Here is a 20,927-nt window from a genome sequence, read left to right on the forward strand (position 1 = left end):
AATTACTTAGTAAAATACTAAGTGAAACATACTACTGATGGAATTAGAAATCTTGTTAATAGTTGTATTTACAAGGGAATCCAGTTTCTCTGACTCTGAGCCCACACTGTCCTTCATCTTTGGGATAGGTCTTATTTGAAGTACCAAGAAGCCTAGTCTGGGTCCTCCAGGGAGGGTTGCAGTACCTGCTCCCTAGCCAAGTACCAAAGGTCAGCCGAAAGGCAAAGGGACAATCCGAGGTCTATAGGTGCCTTAACACATTTCTGCACTTTTTCATTTTTGCCTGTGGTCCAGGTTTCAGCATCCCCCCGGTGCTCTGCCCCCATCACTAACAACTGGTGTTGCTTTGGGTGCTGCATAAATATGAAGCAGGAAACTGTGTGAGCTAAAAACCTGATGGCCCTACATAAAACATTTATGAATCCTTATAACTCAATCACTTGGGACAGAGGATCCAATTTTCATGTTTATTATAATAAATGTCCAGTTTAAGTGTAAGCAAATTATTTTATAGTGTTGTTTCTATTTGAGGCAAACTAAAGAGTTGTTAGTACAGTCAAATGGAAATGAGAACTAGATGAAAATAGTGTCCACCTTCTTTCCACAAAGTGCTAATATGACCATTTTCATGATGGCTGCTATGTTTCATTAATCACAAGTCAAGAAAAATGCAGTTGTTTCGTAGAATTTTGTTATGTTAATTGTCTTTATATTTCATTCAGGAAGATGATCCTCCCAGCGAAGGACAAGTAATTAGGATGCCCCATAAAAAAATTCAAGCAGATGCAATTCTTTCTCTTCTTGCTAAACAGAACCAGGACTTCTTGGTTTCACAGCAAGCAGTCTATCATTCAGAGGTACTTATTAACCTTAATGATTTTTGTTTTCTTTTGGTTTGATCTAAATACAGAAAAAATAACAAAAATATTCCTACTTTTAGTGAAAGCATGCTAATTCTTCAGCTTATTCAGGGGTCAACCTTATAGTAACTTTAACCTGAAATCAGAGCTCTAGAGTTTTACAGCTGAAAGGAATTTAGGCCATCTGTTCCAGCCCTCTTGTTCTACAGTTGAAAAAAACTGAAAAAACTGAAGCACTTTTAAATGATTTGTGAGGATCATTCATTCTTTCTTTCTTCAGCCATTTACTGAATATCTACTATATGCCAGACACAACCTTGGAAAAGGTACAAAGATGGAGGAGACAGGACCCTACCCTTAGGAAACTTACAGTCCTGTAGGGAGAAAAGGGCCTAACAATTACTCTATAGTTGATAACTGATCAAAATATTTAGAAAGTGTTGAATATCTCAGTGTGACTAGCACTTTAGATAAAGAGAAAAGTCTGGAGAAGTTGGTTGAACTAGATGATCATAAAGAACCTTTTAAGCCATGGAAAGGCTTGGGTACTGTAGAGGCGAGGAGGTCACAAGGTAAGATACTTAGGAAGGAATATGGAGGTTTTATAATCCAGTCCTGGTGTTTGGAGGGGAAGAGGGGAATGAATCCTGATCCGGTTTCACCTGCAACTTTTCATCCCAGATGGGCTTTTGTGCTCCCTGATGTTACTCTTACTCTGGGGCAGCAGTGCCTGCAGTCTGGGTTGTTGCCAAGATCAGTGATACTTACGAATATGAGAGCATTTTGTGAGTAGGCAAGCTAAGGCTTCAGTAGAATCATAGAGTAGTAAGGTGTTAAATAGCTCAGCAATTACAAGCACCCTAGAAAATTGATTCATAATAGAGAAGGTACTATTTATTACATAACATTTTATATGGTAGTGGCAAAGTAATAGAGACACTGTGAAATATTCCTAATTATTTTCTAGGGAAAGTGTATCTGCTGTCGTTCTAATCTTTGCCTAAGAGTCTCCAAAGGTTTTATATTAATTTCAAAACATTCCTTTTCTATTTAGAGGTTGTTGAGGTAATTGATGTTCCTAAACAAAAGTCAGATTAGGGACTTAGAGGAGATAGAACTACATAAGAATTTGGGAAAATTGTAGAAACTCTTGAATGTTGAGCTAGGAAGTTAGGCTTTATAGTCAACAGAACCATCGAAGATGTTTCAGCAGCGATTTCTTCATATGTTCTAGAAAAACACTTGGTTGTAATTAAACCCTATTTAAATGAGAAAGCATGAGAGCTTTCAGATATTAGAATTTTTATTCAGTTCTTTATTAGTAAACTCATAGTTAGAATATTTATTTTCTTTATTTTATTATGTTATGTTAATCACCATACATCATTAGTTTTTTTTTAATTTTTTTATTGTTATGTTAATCCCCATACCTTACATCATTAGTTTTTGATGCAGTGTTCCATGATTCATTGTTTACGTATAACACCCAGTGCTCCATGCAGAACGTGCCCTCTTTAATACCCATCACCAGGCTAATCCATCCCCCCACCCCCCTCCCCTCTAGAACCCTCAGTTTGTTTCTCAGAGTCCATAGAATATTTCTAAGTCACAAAATGTGGTAGTGATCATGTATATAATTTTTAATGCAGAAAGAAAATAGAAGTCTTCATTTTTTAGTTTTTAAATTTATTTTATATATTTGATAAAGAAATGTATTTGTACTTGTATACTTTCCCGGGGGAAGAACTTATATTAAGTATGATGAAAGTAGTCTTCTTCAACTTATGTACTTCTAAAAAATGTAACAGTTTGGATAGGGGTAGTGTTTGTCACTTAACTATAAGGTTCACCCTAACAAGTTCAGGCAGTTTTCATTAATGAAGAGTGAAAGGTACATTTTTTATTATTTTAATTTGAAGCTGTATGAATATGCAGTGTGTGCCATTATTTAGTTTAAATCATAAAATTTTTCTTATGTGTTTTGCTATCAAATTTGGAGTTTGAAAAACATAATGGTTATTTAACTTCATAAAAAATAAGATATTAGCAACAAAGCCTATTGCCAGATGCCTGATTGAACTAACTTTTTAAGTCTGTCTTTCAGTAGTGTGTGTGTGTGGCTTAATAAGCACTGTCTAAAATACCTTTCAAGCAGTCAAGTGTCATGGATCATGGTATTTGACAAATTTTTGCTGTTTTGACTTGGTTTTAATATAGTGTTCTTAACAATTATTTCTACCTTTGATAGGACTTGGAAAACAGTGCAGGTGAACTTAGCGAAGGACAAAGGCCCAGGCTGACAGCAGCAGTAGAGAACATCTTACTGGGACATTCTGTCTCTATGCAGCCACCTGCCACGAATGCAGAGTCTTTGGATCAGAAATGTGCTCCTAAGCCATTATCTCAACAATTTGACACAGTTACAGGTATACATCAAAATATTGCTTCTTGATATATCATTTATTAGAATGTACTGGAATCCCATCACACTGCCTTTGTACTATTTCCATGCTGAATACTATATTCTGTTTTGTGTTATAATTACAGTAGTGATCCTAATCTGAATTAAGAAAATAGCTATTTTCAGGTGGGGGCAAAATTTCTTTATTAAAAACAGTCCGTTTTGGCTCCTGGGTGGCTCAGTCGTTAAGCGTCTGCCTCGGGCTCAGGTCATGATCCCAGGGTCCTGGGATCGAGCCCCGCATCGGGCTCCCTGCTCCGCGGGAAGCCTGCTTCTCCCTCTCCCACTCCCCCTGCTTGTGTTCCCTCTCTCGCTGTGTCTCTGTCTGTCAAATAAATAAATAAAATCTTTAAACAAACAAACAGACAAACAAAAAAACGGTCTGCATTATTGAAAAGTTTAGTAATGACTTTTTTTGTGGTCTATATGCCAGTATTTTCCCAAATGTGATTCAGGTATCAGTGTTAGTACGTGAACCACTGGGTGGTGCATGGAGTAATTTTGGTAATATGCATACATACACTTGAAATTATTTAATAGTGGTATGTTTAGTTTACTGTATATTAAAAAAATATAATTTAGAACACCAAACTGTGACAGAACATATCTTGTTTAGGACAAGGTTAAATTAGATAATACTGTAGAAATTCACTCTTTACATTGTTTGAATTTCTGACACTGTGCTCAGTGCACTCATCACTATTTTAGAACCTCATTAGCCAGACTTTCTGCTATAACACTTTGGAAATAAGAATAGAAGAGAGAATGCCGATCACTAGCATATACAGTTGATTCTCATTATCTGTGCTAGTTACATTCTGTGGAGTCACCAGGAACACTGCATTAGTAAATACTGACCCATTGCTCCTCGGGGAAAATACAGACCTAGATTCCTGCAAGCCTCTGATCATCTTTGTCAACTGATCAATATATAACTGTGTTAATGTGTGTTTCTTTTTAAAGGAATTTATTGTAATATATATTGTTGGTGCATTAACATTATGCCCAAGGTCTACAACACTGTAGCTCATGCCTGAACAAAGCTTATAAAATCCATGTATTTTTCTCTCTAATGCCCGTCATACTTTTGTGCACTTAGGATCCCAGATAGTACTATAGCACTATGAGCCGGGGCCACTTGAAACCACAGATCACCAACAAAAAGCACAAAAATGTGAATAAACAGTGAATAGATAGCAAAAAGGACCCTTGTTTACAGTATAAGAACTGAAATAAGAAAACAGAGCATCAGCTTGTTCAGCTTCAGCTGGTAAAGTGTATGTTGGGTGATGCAGAAGTTTTTTACTGATCTACCCGGGTCTGTGAATGATCACAAAAGCACTTTGACTGTGGATTTTGTGGTTAGAAATAAATTAGGTGAATTTGCAAATGTGGAATCAGCAAATTAATGAGGAGCAAATATATTCTCATTTACTGATTTTTCCATGCCCATTTCTGCATTCTCTTGTGAAAAGAACTTATGGAGGTATGCAGATTTTCCAAAAATCAGAAAAGGAAATGCATGAAGTTAGAAAAACATTGGTATAGAGTATTTAAAATCTCCATTTTATATTGAGTGAACACCTCGTATCATTCAGAATTAAGAGAAATTCAAGACTAATTTTTCCAGGAGAATAAATGTAAAGTAAGATTGGAGTTATTTCTCATTTTGTGCACATAGTGAGAGCATTAAATGTTCTGCATTCTTTTAAATGAGTAGGATTTAAAATGGCATAAAATGTGACTTTTTGAAGTTTTTATTTAAATTCTAGTTAGTTAACATACAGTGTAATATTAGTTTCAGGTGTACCAATATAGTGATTCAGCACTTCCACTTGCTCATCACAAGTGCAGTCCTTAATCCCCATCACCTGTTTTACCCATTCTCCTCCCCTCCCCCACTTTCGCTCTGGTAACCATCAGTTTGTTCTCTGTAGTTAAGAGTCTGTTTCTTGGTTTGTTCCTATTCTTCCACCCCCCCCCCACCCCCCGTCCCCGTCCCCGCCTTTGCTTGTTATATTTGTATCCAGCTAACTGCAGATTGCAGTTAAACAGAATTGACACTAGGTGGCTCTCACAGATCACTTGAGAGCTGCTAGGTACTTGAGAAAAACTAGGTACTTGTTAAATTATTATAGAATAAAATACATGAGGATATATCCTGTTTAGTCTCTCCTTATCCCTCTGGTAGCACCTAGCATATTATCTACAGTACAGTGTATTTATAATAGTAGGTACACTATAGATATTTGTTTAATAGGAAAAAAATAGTAAGTTATGTGGCATAACATAAAGATCGAGCATACAGATGAGGCAATATAGCAGAGTGTGGCTAAGAATTTGGGCTTTTGGAGTTTCAGATACCAGTTTGAGTTCCAGCTCTGTATACTTTGAGGCAAGTAACTTAATATCTCTGAGCCCAATAATTTTATTGGGACTGTATTTCTATTAGACTTATACAGGCAAAATATATTAGTAAATTACAGTATTGTTTGTCTTAGGTATCTATAATGGAGTACACAAATGAATGGATCAAAATAATTCTTTTCAAAACAACAACATTTTATGAAGCAATCTATTAATGACCTTTTGAGTTATTTCATTTGTCTGCTTCCTGTATGCTTGGGAATAGAATTCATCTGCTTAATTTACAAAAACCAAATAAGGAAATGTTTGCTTAATTTACAAAAACCAAATAAGGAAATGTTCAGAATTTATTATGGGCCATCCCAGTGTGTTTCAGTTATACTGCACTATTAGCTGTAGTTGAAAGCTGTTGCAAATGTGCATTGTGTAGATTAAAAATATTTTGATAGTGGTTTAGATGTTGAAGCTACAATTCTTATTTCATTAAAAAAAAAAACTCATTTATTTTATCTATGGGTTGTGTATCCCATTTGTTAACTGAGGATCTCTCTTTTAAAGTTAGTATTAGGAAGAATGTCTGCCTTAGAAGTTTCCAAATAATAAAAAAGTAAAATTAAAAAAATATATATCTGAGCCCAAGTTTCTTCATCTATCAAGTGGGGATAATATTGAATAGATGTTTGCTATGTAGTAAATGAGGAAGGACCTTGTGGGCCGAATATGCAATGAGACACTGGGAAAAAGTCAAAAAATATCAAGACTTGATCAGGGAAATATTAAGTACTTCATCAATGAATTAGAGCTTAGGATACAATGAGATTGGAGTAGTGAGCAGAAACTAGGTCCTAAAAAATCCTGGATAATATATGAAAAATTTTTGGATTTACTCTAAGATGATAGGGATCCATTTGTGAACCAAATAGAAAATAATGCCAATCTTATTTTATATTTATGCCCATGGAAAATTCAGTCTTGAATTTCTATCAATTCTGAATGTTTTGTGATATTCACAGATCCATTAAGGATTGTAAGTAAATGACTGATATGATGATCTTTGTCTTTTATTTAGCATGATCATCCAAGGTACAGTGTGGTGAATAGATTGGAAAGGATTAAGACTGGAGGCAAAGAGCCTGATTACAGTATTACAGTAAAGCTGGTGAAACATTATTCAACAGTGAGGAAATGTAAAAAGGGAGATTTGAGAGACAAGGAGAATGGACAAGACTTAAGTTTGAATAGGAGAAAAGCAAAAGAAAGGAGAATCTATCCATATGGTTGGATAGATGGAATTTCTATTCACTGAGAGAGAGGGAATATGGAGAAGGGATAGAATTAGGAGGAAATAAGGATGGATGGGGTTTTAAGCATGTGGAATTTGAGGCGCCTTTGGGTTTCATGCAAATGGAAAAATCTGTTAGATTTGACAAACCCAAAGCTGCTGCTGGCACTGGCAATTTTGGGTGGACTTAGCCTTCTCTGAAAGTTTAAGTGTCTAAGTCTAAGGTTGCTTTTTCATCGCAATAAGATTCTAGAAGAGTAAAATTAGGGATTTCAAGTTATGATACATTTGATGTGAATGATACAATAGTTACAAAGAGCTAAGTTACATTATACAGACAAGACACCCACACTCAATGAGCATACTTTTTAGAAGTGACACCATTGTGTTGTTGAGCAAATTTAGCATTGTTATGATGGCTGTCAGGGAATTCTTTCCTGACCCTTTATCACTGGGTTAGATGCCTGTCATATGTGCTCTCTGTATAGTCCTCTAATGGTGCTTTTGTCACACTGATCTGTAATCTCACTTGAGGGTAGGAACTTTATCTTGCTCACTGTCCTATCCCTGTCATCTAGCAGAGTCTGCAGCACCTAGGACATAGGAAATATATGTTAAATGATAGGGTGTTCTATGAGTTGAAAGCTATTACACATTTTGAAGCATTTGGGAGATATTTGATTATATACTTTCGGGGTTTTTACATTTAGGTCTTTTATCAAATTTTACCTTGTGTCTTTTTAATGAATTTTTTCTTTATACCATACATTAACCACATATAATTTTACATAAAACAAAATGTGATTATATCATACATTAAATTATAGACTCTTTTTGGAGTGCCTTCTATCCATTCTTCGTCCTCACATTTTCTCCTAGCCCATATTTTGCCTTACCCCAGCTAACTCATGTTAAGATTCTGGCATGTAATCTTCCTGTTTTTGTCCATAGACACACTCATGTGTATAATATACATGATAGATACATATGATGTGTGTGTGTGCTGTTATTTTACAAGTTGAGATCATATCATGCCCACTTGCCTGCATTTGTTTTTACACCATAAATCCTATGGAAATTACTCATAAGTCTCTGATTGCCTGTGAGTTTCTGTGTCTTTTCATGTTTATTGGCCATTTGGATTTGCTCTTCTGTCAATTACCTACTTAAGTGCTTTCCCCATCTGTTAGGTTCTGAATTTTTCTTAAAACCATGTAATATTATTTCTATATTTTAGATGTTTTCTATCACCTGCATTGCAAGTATCTTTTTCCAAATTTATACTGAATTCATTGACATTTTTTATGGTCTTTCTTTGCCATATAGTTAACAAAAATTTTTGTATAGTTATTTCTATCTTTTATATTTTATGTGTTTTTATGGCTTGGTTAGGTTTCTGCTAACACAAGTTTATACCTGTAGTCTTGTAGATTTTCTTGTGAGCTTTTCATCATTTAGTATATATTTATATTTAAGTCTATCTGGAATTTACTTTTGCAAATGGTGTAAGGTAGAAGTCCAATATGATTTTCTTCCACATAAATAGCTAGTTGGGCCAGCATCAACTAACATATAAGCTGTTTTCCTTTCTACTGAATTAAAATATCAACCAGTTTGTATATTATTCTCATAGAGGTAGGAATATTTTTCTGGATTCTTTATTATAAGTATTCTGGATTCTTTATGATCTAAAACATATTAGACTATAGTGTCTTCATGGCACATTCTATTATCTGACAGGGCAAGTTTCCCCTTCAAAAAGTTTTTCATACTTTTGTTGGCAGGTCTCAGACATTTATTCCATATAAACTCTAAAACTTTTTTTCTATTAAAAATCACCCTATGGGCACCTGGGTGGCTCAGTCGGTTAAGCGTCCGCCTTTGGCTTGGGTCATGATCCTGGGGTCCTGGGATAGAGTCCCACATCGGGCTTCCTGCTGAGGGGGGAGTCTGCTTCTGCCTCTTCCTCTGCCCCTCACCATGCTGTGCACTCTCTCTCTCTCAAATAAATAAATAAAATCTTTAAAAAAAAATCACCCTAATTGGAATTGTACTGTTATGTATTAATATTGGAAGAATTAATATTTTTATGGTATATCTTATTATTCAGATAATGTTTTGTTCTTGTCAATAAGATGTAATAATATTCATCATATGGATTCTATGCTTTTCTTAATAATCTTATTTTTAATTATTTTAATGTTTTGGTCACTATAGTAAAGGATTATTTTTCTATTTTTAGGTGCATACTGGTATAATATAGAGAAAAACCAATGATTTTTATATATTTATCTAGTATTAAGTCTAATTACTGAATTCTCTTCTTAAATCTAATGGAGTTCTTTTTTCTCTCTAGAGTCTCTTGTTTTTCTAGATATATAACCATATTATCAGCACGGAGTTTTTAGTATCTTCTCTTTTAACGTTATTTGTGCTAATTCTTTTATCTTAATTCATTTGCCAGCCTTAGGAAAATCTTGGAAAAGTGACATATGAATAGAATAAGACATATCAGAATATAAAGAAGCCAAGGGCGCCTGGGTGGCTCAGTCGTTAAGCGTCTGCCCTCGGCTCAGGTCATGATCCCAGGGTCCTGGGATCGAGCCCCGCATCAGGCTCCCTGCTCAGTGGGAAGCCTGCTTCTCCCTCTCCCACTCCCCCTGCTTGTGTTCCCTCTCTCACTGTGTGTCTCTCTGTCAAATAAATAAGTAAAATTTAAAAAATAAATAAAAAAAAGAATATAGACAAGCCAACATATAAGGCCTGGAACAATAGTTAATCTGAATGATGGATATTATTACCATTATTAAATTAATAATATCATGCTAGATAATTAATGACAATAAAATAGGTGATAATTTTGAGAAATTGTTTTGTACAGATTGAATCTGGAAAAGTAAAAATTAAAACTCAAGGTATATATTTTGTTTTATGTAAAACTCACCTAAAAATAGAGATTAACATAAAAGATCAGAGGATAATTTATTTGCTATACCTAAGAAATTGTCAATATACTGACTTTATTTTAGAGAGGGAAAGGTGGAGGGAGGGTCAGAGAGAGAATCTTAAGCCCCCAAACGGGGCTCCATCTCACAACCCTGAGATTATGACCTGAGTTGAAATCAAAAGGCAGATGCTTAACCAACTGAGCCACCCAGGCACCCTCTACACTGACTTTTTTTTTAATACACTGACTTTAAATGGAAAATATTTATGGTGTCTTTAAAATATTATTTCATTTAAAACAATTTGCTTATGTATAATGCTTCAGATCTAGATCTATTTCTGTTGACTACAATGAGATATACTGTGCTAAATATTTAAAAGGTGGCCATTAATTAGGAAAAACAGAATTTTCTTAGAAATATTTGAGCAGGAATGTAAAATAAAGAACAATGGGAGTTGGAAAATGAGGATTTTAATTCCTCTTACTAGCTCTCTGCTTTTTTGGATAGTCCGTTAACTTCCCTGAGCCTTAGCTTTGTTGGTAAATGATAGTTATAAAACTATCTGACCTGCCTACCTTACAGAATGATTGTAATATTCAAATTAAATGATAATGTATGTGAAAGTGCTTGGAGTATAAGGTACAATATAAATGTACCATGATATTATTAGATAAATAGCTTTGCTCCTATTGCCTTCTTTTTATTGATTTGATTGAGATGCCATTTGGATGAGGAAAAGAACATAATCATTTGAAGAGAAAGATCTATAGAACAGAGCTAAGCAATACTAACATTTTCTAGCTAGGCAATTACCCCTTGCTTTCATATTACATTTTAGAAAGAAAGTATTCTACTGACTCATACTGATAGAAAAGGTAAGCTGGAATGCTAGGAGTTGATGTGAAGGAGTGGGGTTGGGTGTAGACTGTATGAGCAACTTGTTGACTGGAAACTTAGAATAGTCCATAGACTTGTCTGGACATAGGTACTTTTTGCATTCTCTACAAGCTTTGGTTTTAATTGCAAGGAAGACTTGGTACCAGATTATTTTGGTTAAAGTACACTGCTACTTCTTACTCAGCAGTGAGAAATATTGGTAATTTTAGTCAATTATTTGTTCTTTTTCTAAGATAAATTAAACAATTTTTACTTTTTGTTTATATCTTTGATAACAGGTGATGGTTATGAAGATTCATGTGCTAGTCATGGTCCAATGAGTTTGGGAGAATTGGAATTGCAGCCAAATTCTAACCCTGCCCTTCCCACAACACTTTTCACAGCACAAAAAAATGATGTTATGTTATCAGGAGCTACTGAAGATATTCATCAGGTACCCAATTAATAACATTTGTACTTTACTTAAAATGAATATGGTAACAATATTGTCTTAACATGGTATACTGTCAAGAGCATAGTCTTTGGAGTCATGCTTCCTTTATTTACTAATTCACGCTTGGATACAAATCTTAGCTTTTAGGATTCTAGCAGTGACCTCGAATACATAGCCTTTTTCTAAGCCTCAGTTTCCTCATATATATATATATATATAAAGTGCTTGTTATCTAGCTAGGTAGCTATTATCATTTATACTTTGGATCCCCATGCAATATCGACCTCAGTAATTTGCCATAGTAGGTACTCAAGAATTATTTATTATATTAAAATTCGCAAAAGTTGTTAACATGAAAGCATAAGAAATTTCATACTGAGTTAGGCCAGTGGCCCGTGTAATCTTGTGTACTGAAAAAATAAATTACTCTTCAACATGTAAAGAAATGTTCATGTTATTAAAAACAGCTTTGTATCTGTGTAATAGCAATGCATTTCTCACTGTAGATTAATGTATTCACTAAGTATTTATTGCATGGTATTGTATAGCATTGCACAGTGTTGGTATTACTGGTTGCCACCTCAGGAGTTTCCTGGGTGAGATTCAAAACTGGCTTCCTATGCATGGAGAGCAAGGAGAGACTGAATAAAGACACAGACCACTTCAGAGTGGTCGGTGGCAGGTTCAGTAAGTAAGGGAACTTACTGATGAGGCTTGTCTTGGGCAGCTGTAAGACAAGTAGATCTCTGCACCCACCCGCCAGAATCTTAAAAGTATATATGGAAGCCTTCATTTGGTTCAGTCAGGTATTCAGTCCAGATGGCCTCTTAACACCTTACTCTCTCAACAGCTGCTAGTATGGAAATAGTAGGTGGGACATATATTCCGAAGACAGGGAAGGAGTAAGGAGCCTCTGATTGCCTGGGTTCAGCTTGTGGGTCAACTGGTCATTGATAAGAATCCAGAGATAGCTTTTTAAATTCCTGTGAAAGTATATCTGATAGCTGTTTTCAGGAATTCATTCATACCTAAGCCCATAAAGCAGGAAAAGGAAGAAAGAAAATGGCTTCACAATTCGTGATGTGTGATTGTGAAAGAATGTGTGACTACTGTCAGTTTCAAATTTGGTTAGGTTATAGGTAAGGAAGAGAGACGACAGGGCTTATGGTAGAATATACATTTCTTGAATGGTGAAGGAGGGTAACAATTCCTACTCATTCTCTTGTGAGAATTAAATGATGTTACTATATATAAAAGCTCTTCGAAAATTGCAGTGCATTATGCAGATTTTCGTTTTATGTAAAAGTGGTTATATGGGGGAGCTTACAAGCAAATTAAGTTTTTATCCTGTCTAAATCCATCATGTGTATATATCTAGAATAGTTTGATTTATAAGGAGATCTGAATTCTCTAGTAAAAATAGAAATAATTTGAATATTTGAAATCTGTGTATATCATCCAAATCTTTTTAAAGATTTTATTTCCAATATCTTTTCATTAGTAGTATGTACTCTATCACCCATTTAGCAATTAGAAAGCATGCATAATATTCAAATTTTATGTAAGAAACATCTAAATAATTTTATTGCTCAAAAATCTTTAAAGTAACTTTAAAAGCAATATTATGACTTCATGTCTTAAATTCTTTATACCAACAAAAGCATGACCAAGATGTTAAGCAAGTTGAATGTAAGCCAGCACAAAGTCGTTTAATACGTGTAAGAAATAAGTCTGATACTTCACTTTCACAGCAACAAGGTAAGATTCGTTTTCTCGTAATATAATAGTTTGATACTTGTCCTGATATTGAATAATGAGAATTCTTTGTTTTTATATACATCTCATTCTTGTCTATAGTTTTTTTTGTGTTCTCTTGGTCCATTGGGATAAAGAATCTGGTATCATATTTGACTGTATGTGTGTTCTTTTTACCAATAAACACTATTTCTAATGGATTGTTAAAATTCTTAGGTAGTGTTTTTCCTTTAATTTTACCCTTTGGTTCTGGTACAATTGAATGCCTTTTTATCTACGTATAGGCCTATATCTGTGTCATAGTTGTCTATTTTAAATTATAATATGATAAAAGCAGGGTCTATGGCTGTAAAGTGCTTTTTGTAAGGGCTATTTCGTGTTGTGGGTGATGTTGACAATAAGTACAATGTAAGAAAACCAAGGACTCTCACGCTAAATGCTATTAATATGAATGACCTTTTCTGTACTGCTCAAAGTTGTATGGTTGAACTTCATCTCTACCAACAGCGTCACAGCAGTTTGATGTTGCCTTTATGTTTCTGAAAGACTGTTGGCTTTGTGCTTTATTTACCTTCTTGCTTCTTAGTCATTTCAATTTAATATAACCCAAATTCTGAAATTTGGCAGTAGAAATTAAGATATCTTATGTTTTAAAACTTTATTTCCACAATCTAGGAAGAAGTATTAGGAATGTTTTGAGGAGTAGAATGTTTTTCTTTGCTTTTATAATTGTGTTTTTTGTTTCATTTATTGAATGCCAATATAATTGCAAACGTAACTTAGCAGTTAGTGTTACAGGGAAGACTTAAGCAAGGAAGTACTCAAGATAATTATTCAAATTATGCTATGTAGGTTTTAGGTTTTCACTTTTCTGTTTTCTGTTCCTCTGTTGCTCCAACTTCTCAGAACTTTGCCTTCCTGACCACCTTTTCAACCTAACCATGGTACAGTAGTGTTAATATTGTATTTTAGAATCCCATGAAAACTTGCTTGTAAAACTCTTATAGTATTTAAAACTGAATCATGACAGTATATAGATATGAGCAAATAAATGTTTCTAAGATAATATCAGGACTGACTTGATGTCCTTCTGCTGAGTACTGTTACCATTCATGGTCAAATACTATATATTTAAGTTAGGTTTTTAAAAGTTATAATTTCTTAAAATTATTAATAAATTTTGTCTCCTTGGGAGATATTGTATATAATGAAATAATAATTTTTCTCAATTGATAGGAAAATTTGTTTGGTAAGATTTTAAAGTATCTCTCTAGGAAAGTGACATTGTTTTCTGTGTCACATATATGAACATCTGACCACAAGGTGGCAATAGTTAAACTCTTACGACTCACAACGAGCTGTCATTAAGTACAATGTCATTAAATAATGTCTAATTAACATTTAATAAGTCAATAAAAATCATAAGAATAAAAGAAACCAAGATGTTAGCCCTTTAAAGGAAGTTTTATCTAGAAAGAATTTAGAACATTTGGACTTAATATATGTAATTTTTTTTTTTTCACTTAACTTTATATGTAGTACAGAAGTTAGGAAAGCGGACCTATATCAGTTTTGACTGAGACAAATAAATACCCAGTGAGCTATAAATAGAACATTTTAAAATAGAAGCCAAATGTTTCACTCTGTAATTGATACACATCTCCATACTGAAAATTTTTTGAATGAGTATGATTGCCTTGGCAAATATAGTCAGTTATGACTTTTTTTCCATAAATTTTGTGGGATTTATTTTTTTTCTCTGATGAAACTCTAAGACATTGCCAAACATTTCAGAGAATAGGAGAGTCGGAGTGCCAAAATCATCTTCTAGGACTCTCAGGACTTTGGGTGACCTTGAAGGAATTCAATCCTATCTCTCATACAGAGGCCTTCAAGATTCCCTTTATTACAAGGGAATCAAAACCATCTTTTCTGACAGATAAATGCTTCTAAGAATACTTGAACCCCAAATTATAACTATTGCAGGGGGAAGTATCATGTTTTTATTTCACTTTGAAATGTGTATTAGTTTAGTATGTGTAGATAAAGAATCAAGAAGCTTACTAGCAGTAGCAACTCTTTCAATGATCATTAAAAACTGACCAAAGATTTGGTAGGACATGGGTTCTAGCACTATGCTTCCAAGAAATCTGTAAAATCCTTGTTTTTCTCCCTCTTTGATTATGACTTTCAGGTTTTAATATGAAAGAGAGAAATCGAATTGATCTGACAAATGACTATCTTTGGAATATAAGAGTGAAACTCTCATTTGGTATTGAATTCATTGCGTATATTTTCAACCATATGATACCACTTATCTGATTCTATGTCTTGATTAATGATTTTATAGTGAAAGCAACCATTTAAGTGATTTTAGTGAGTCATTTAATTTTTTTTCCTTTTTATTATGCAAGTTAACTTTTACTGCATCTTTTACTGTGCAAGTTAACTTTCTTCCATATTAATGAGAGACTAGTTTTAAATCCACTTATTTGTTATAAACCCAGGAACAATTAAATTCTATAAAGTAATGTATTAAAATAGTTCACTTTATTTTTTTATTTTTTTACATTCTATCAGTATCTTTTTACAGTCTATCAGTATAGTTGACACACAGTGTTACATTAGTTTTCTGAGTATAACATAATGATTTGACAAGTTTACACATTATGCTATGCTCATCACAAGTAGCTACTATCTACAGCACTGTTACAATATCACTGACTATATTCCTTATGCTGTGCTTTTTATTCCTGTGAGTTACTCATTCCGTAACTGGAAGCCTGTATCTTCCACTTCCCTTAACCCATTTTGCCTATTTCCCCTCAACCCTTCTCTCTGGCAACCATCAGTTTATTCTCTGTATTTATAGGTCTGATTCTGTTTTTTGTTTATTCATTTGCTTTATTTTTTAGATTACAAGTAAGAGTGAAATCATATGGTATTTGTCTTTCTTAGTCTGACTTACTTCACTTAGCATAATACCCTCTATGGCCATCCATGTTGTTTCAGATAGCACAATCTTACCCCTTTTTATGACTGTGTATATTGCTGTGGGGTGTGTGTGTGTGCACCTGCGTATCATATCTTCCTTATCCATTTATCTATCGATGGACACTTAAGTTGCTTCCATGTCTTGGCTATTGTAAATAATGCTGCAATAAACATAGAGGTGTATATATCTTTTAGAATTAGTATTTTTATTTTCTTTGGGTAAAGTATCCAGTAGTGGAATTGTTGGGTCATATGGTATTTTTGTTTTTAATTTTTTGAGGACCTCTGTATTTTCCACAGTGGCTGTAACAATATACATTCCCACCAACAGTATTCAAGGGTCCCTTTTTGTCCGCATACTTGCCAACACTTGTTATTCTTGTCTTTTTTATTTTAGCCATTCTGACAGATATGAGGTCATATCTCCTTGTGGTTTTGATTTGCATTTCCCTGATGATTAGTGATGTTGAGCATCTTTTTATGTTTCTGTCGACCACTTGTATATCTTTTTTAGAAAAATGTCTATTTAGGTCCTCTGCCCATTTTTTAACCAGATTGTTTTTTAGTGTTGAGTTATAAAAGTTCTTTATATATTTTAGATATTAACCCCTTATTGGATATATCATTTGCAAATACCTTCTCCCATTTTGTTTTATTGATGGTTTCCTTCACTGTGCAAAAGCTTTTTAGTTTGATGTGGTCCCAATAATTTATTTTTGCTTTTGTTTCTCTTACCTTAGGAAACATGTCTAGAAAAATGTTGCTATGGCTGATGTCAGAGAAATTACTGCCTGTGTTCTAGGATTTTTATGGTTTCAGCCTCACACTTAGGTCTTTAATCCATTTTGAATTTATTTTTGTATGTGGCATTAGAAAGTGGGCCAGTTTCATTATTTTACATGTAGCTATCCAGTTTTCCCAACACAAAATAGTTCACTTTAAAAACAATATTTTCTTCCTGGGGCGCCTGGGTGGCTCAGTTGGTTAAGCGGCTGCCTTTGGTGCAGGTCATGATCTTGGGGTCCTGGGATCAAGCCCCGCATCGGGGAATCTGCTTCTCCCTCTCCCTCTGCTCCTCCCCCCTGCTTGTGTGCTTGCTCTTTCTCTCTCTCTCTCTCAAATAAATAAATAAATAATCTTTAAAAAAATATTTTCCTCTTTAGTTTTTCTCTTAAAATTTTAAGACCATCATAATAAATAATAATTGAAAGTCAAACATGCTTTACATACTCTAATCAAAGGGGAAAATTAGGGGCGCCTGGGTGGCTCAGTTGGTTAAGCGACTGCCTTCGGCTCAGGTCATGATCCTGGAGTCCCGGGATCGAGTCCCGCATCGGGCTCCCTGCTCGGCAGGGAGTCTGCTTCTCCCTCGGACCCTCCCCCCTCTCATGTGCTCTCTCTCTCTCTCTCTCATTCTCTCTCTCAAATAAATAAATGAATAAAATCTTTTAAAAAAAAAAGGGAAAATTAGATCATATGTTTTGTGCTTAAATGTTAGGCAGATTAGTTGTCAATTTGCTCGAAAATCACAGCATTCTTGGGGCACCTGGGTGGTGCAATTGGTTAAGCATCTAATTCCTAGTTCCGGCTCAGGTCGTGATATTAGGGTCATGAGACTGAGCCCCAAGTTGTACTCTGTGCAGAGTCTGCTTAGGACTCTCTCTCCTGCCCCTCCCTACCATGCTGCCTTTCTCTAAAATAAATAAATAAATCTTAAAAAAAAAATCACATCATTCTTCAGGTTTTATATTTGTAGGCTATATATATCGATCAATAAATATGTATCAAAGTGCTAAAAATAATAAGTATAATTATAATAACTTATCAGAAGCAGGTTACATTTTTGTGGGAAATATACTTAAAGTATCACAGATATTTTTGACATTATGTCCTGAGTTTAATCCTAGCCATTTTAGCACCCTTTATATCTCACATACAGTGATTGTGATTTAAATATGTAAGAATTAGGAAATTCAAAGGTTATGTATATTTAGAAGCTATTTCTGACCACATGTGCAAATAAAATCATTTTTGTTCTTTAATAAAGTGGTAAATTTTTTCCCTTTGTATTTGAAATATAGCTAAATTATGATAGCTGTCAAAATTATAATTGATCTGAATTATTTCAAAATCACAATTAAAAGTTTGAGTTCATTTTTTTCTCTTCAGGTATGACAGTGATATCAAAATCATGTGTGTAGATCTCAGATAGGGAGGGGATGGGATACAGACCAATACATTTGCCAAAATTCCACAAATCCAAATGTGTAATAAGCATTGTCTGAGTAAATGTGTCTTCTACAAATTCATGCTATTATTGATTAATAAAACAGAAATTCACTTTAAAATGTTTCTGAATTGGGGAGTTCTGTTTCTGCCTCGGATGAGGGAAGTAGAAAGAATGTCACTTCCACCCTAACTATCATAAAATGTCAGATAAACTACAAAATCACAACATTTCTTGAACCTATCAAAGAGCTTGTGATGCAGAGCAACTAAGTAGCCTGAAGTCCAAGAAATACAGACTCCTCTAAAGAGATGGGACACAAGCACTGTCTCACTGTGCCAGAGCGTAGTCACAGGGAGACACACCATGCACCATGCAAGTGGGTAAGATATATGTGGCCAGACTTTTTCAATGGGTTGCTAAAGACCAAGTGTAAAACCATCGTAGCTACAGATATGAGGGGAGTTCATGCTCACTTGCAGTCTCTTCTCCATGACCTCTAGAACAGGAAAGTTTGGGAGGCAGGATAGAAGACTAGAGAGATTATCCTTCACTGGTACAGGCCCGGAAGAAGAGTGACTTCGACTTAATAGAAAGACCACATGCCCCATTTGGACCCTTTTCACATAAGAACAAAATTCTTAAGTCCCTGGGAAAGGGGCAGCATATCCATCACCTCTGGAGCACAGGTGAAAACCCACTGTGGCTGCCAGAAGTGTAAAGAAAAAAACATCCACTCTTGGTGAAGAGGAAGGAAATAGTCTTAGGCCCAAAATCTTATATTAGTACCATTAAAAGTCTCTCACTGCTGGCAGAGGGGTAGGAAAGTCTCCTACATAAAACTTGCTAAAGGGACAAGGCAGAATTTGGCTGCCACAGGGAGGAGAGACAGGATCACTGAGAAAACTCCACCACAAGACCCAGGTGTGTGGGATCTGCCTGGGACTGAGGCTGGACCAGGACAACAGAAAACTATCCCTTCTGTATCTCTCACCATGTGAGCAACAAATAGTGAGTAACAAGCAGCAGCAGTCTAATATAGTCAAGGCACAAGAGTGTAGAGAGACACTCCCTGTCTGGAACAGAAGTTCAGTGAAGGCTGAAAGGTGAAGGTGGAACAGGAACATTAAAAAAACACTCTGGCATCCTAGTCTATGCCGAACACAAAGTGATGCTCGAGCATTTTGGGAAGCTGGTGGTACACCAAAGTTAACTGCAGCAACAACAAAACTCAAAGCCAACTTAACTCCTGACTTGATTTACTCAACTTCTCATACTAATAGCCTAACTGAAGAAAAAGTGTTCCCATTTCCATGTTCAAATACTACATATCTCAGTCTCTGTTGTCTTACACAAAATGTCTGGCATTCAGTCAAAAGCTCAAGCATAAAAAAAGCAAGAAAAGGGGTTCCTGGCTGGCCTAGTCAGAGGAGTGTGTGACTCTTGATCTCGGAGTTGTGTGTTTGAGCCCCACATTGGGTGTGGAGATTACTTAAATAAATAAAACTTAAAAAAAAAAAAGCGCAAGAATACAATTCACTCTTAAGAGACCAGGCAGTCAAGACAACAAGACTCATAGAAGACTCAGATATTGGAACTTCAAATTAACTATGATCAATGTGTTAAAGACCCTAGTAGAAAAGATAGACAAAACATGCATGAACAGATGGGAATTTGAGCAGAGAGATGGAAATTATAAGAAAGCTTCAAATAGAAGTGTTGTAGTAAACCAGTAGTAAAGATGAAGAATGACTTAAGCAGGCTTATCAGGTTCAGCCGGCCAAGGCATCAGTAAACTTGGCAACAGTCAGTAGATGTTGAAACACAGAAAGAAGAGTGAAAAACATCTGAGCATTCAAGAGCAATATCAAATATCCAAACACACATGTAATTGGAATACCAGTAAGAAAAGAGAAAGCAAACAGAACAGTAAGAATATTTGATGAGATAATGATCAATAATTTTATAAGAAAGAACATTAAACCACAAATCCAAGAATCTCAGAGGAAATTCAAGCAAGATTAAAAGAAAAAATACTTATACACATTGTATTCAAACTGCTAAAAACCAAAGACAAAATATTGAAGGAAGCCAGAGAAAAAAGGTAGACTACTTATAGAAGAGCAAATATAAGAAATATGTCAGCTTTTCTTATTACAAGACAAATAGTCCAGAAGACAAAACAGTAACATTTTAAAGTGCTGAAAGGGAAAAAACAAAAAAACCTCAGTCGACCCAGAATTCTATATCCAGCAAAAATACTCTTCAAAAATGAAGGCAAAATAAATACTTTTTTTCCAGGTAAACAAAACCTGAGAGACAGGCATGTACCCAAACAAGCAAACAAACAAACGAAAAACCTTAAAGGAAATTTTCAGGTAGAAATTAAATGATACCAGATAGAAACTTGGATTTATACAAAGAAATGAAGAGCTTCCGAGTTGGCTAAAGTGAAGGTATAAATAAAAGATTTCTTATTTTTTTGGTCACTATAAAAGATAATTAACTGTCAAATGCAAAAATATTGTTTTTAGTGACTATAAAAATAAATGACAATGATAGCATGATAAATGAGGTACAAGAATTGAAGGTATACTGATGAAAGCTTCTTACAGTATATATTATGATATAATGTGATTTGAAAGTGGACGATGGTAAGGGATAGATGTATATTGTAAACTCTAGAGTAACCATTAAAATATG

The 20,927-nt window shown here is 34.7% G+C and overlaps 1 protein-coding gene across 1 annotated transcript in view; it reads left to right on the forward strand.

Moving 5' to 3' along the window:
• KIAA0586 (KIAA0586 ortholog) overlaps positions 1–20,927 on the forward strand; it is a 106,044-nt gene that overhangs the window by 57,597 nt on the left and 27,520 nt on the right. Inside the window, 4 exon segments of the mRNA XM_078053760.1 lie at positions 723–857; positions 3,109–3,286; positions 11,094–11,248; positions 12,910–13,006. Coding sequence (XP_077909886.1) covers positions 723–857; positions 3,109–3,286; positions 11,094–11,248; positions 12,910–13,006 — 565 coding nt within the window.

Source organism: Halichoerus grypus, chromosome 8 (assembly GCF_964656455.1).
Source record: "Halichoerus grypus chromosome 8, mHalGry1.hap1.1, whole genome shotgun sequence".
Classification (NCBI taxonomy): Eukaryota; Metazoa; Chordata; class Mammalia; order Carnivora; family Phocidae; genus Halichoerus; species Halichoerus grypus.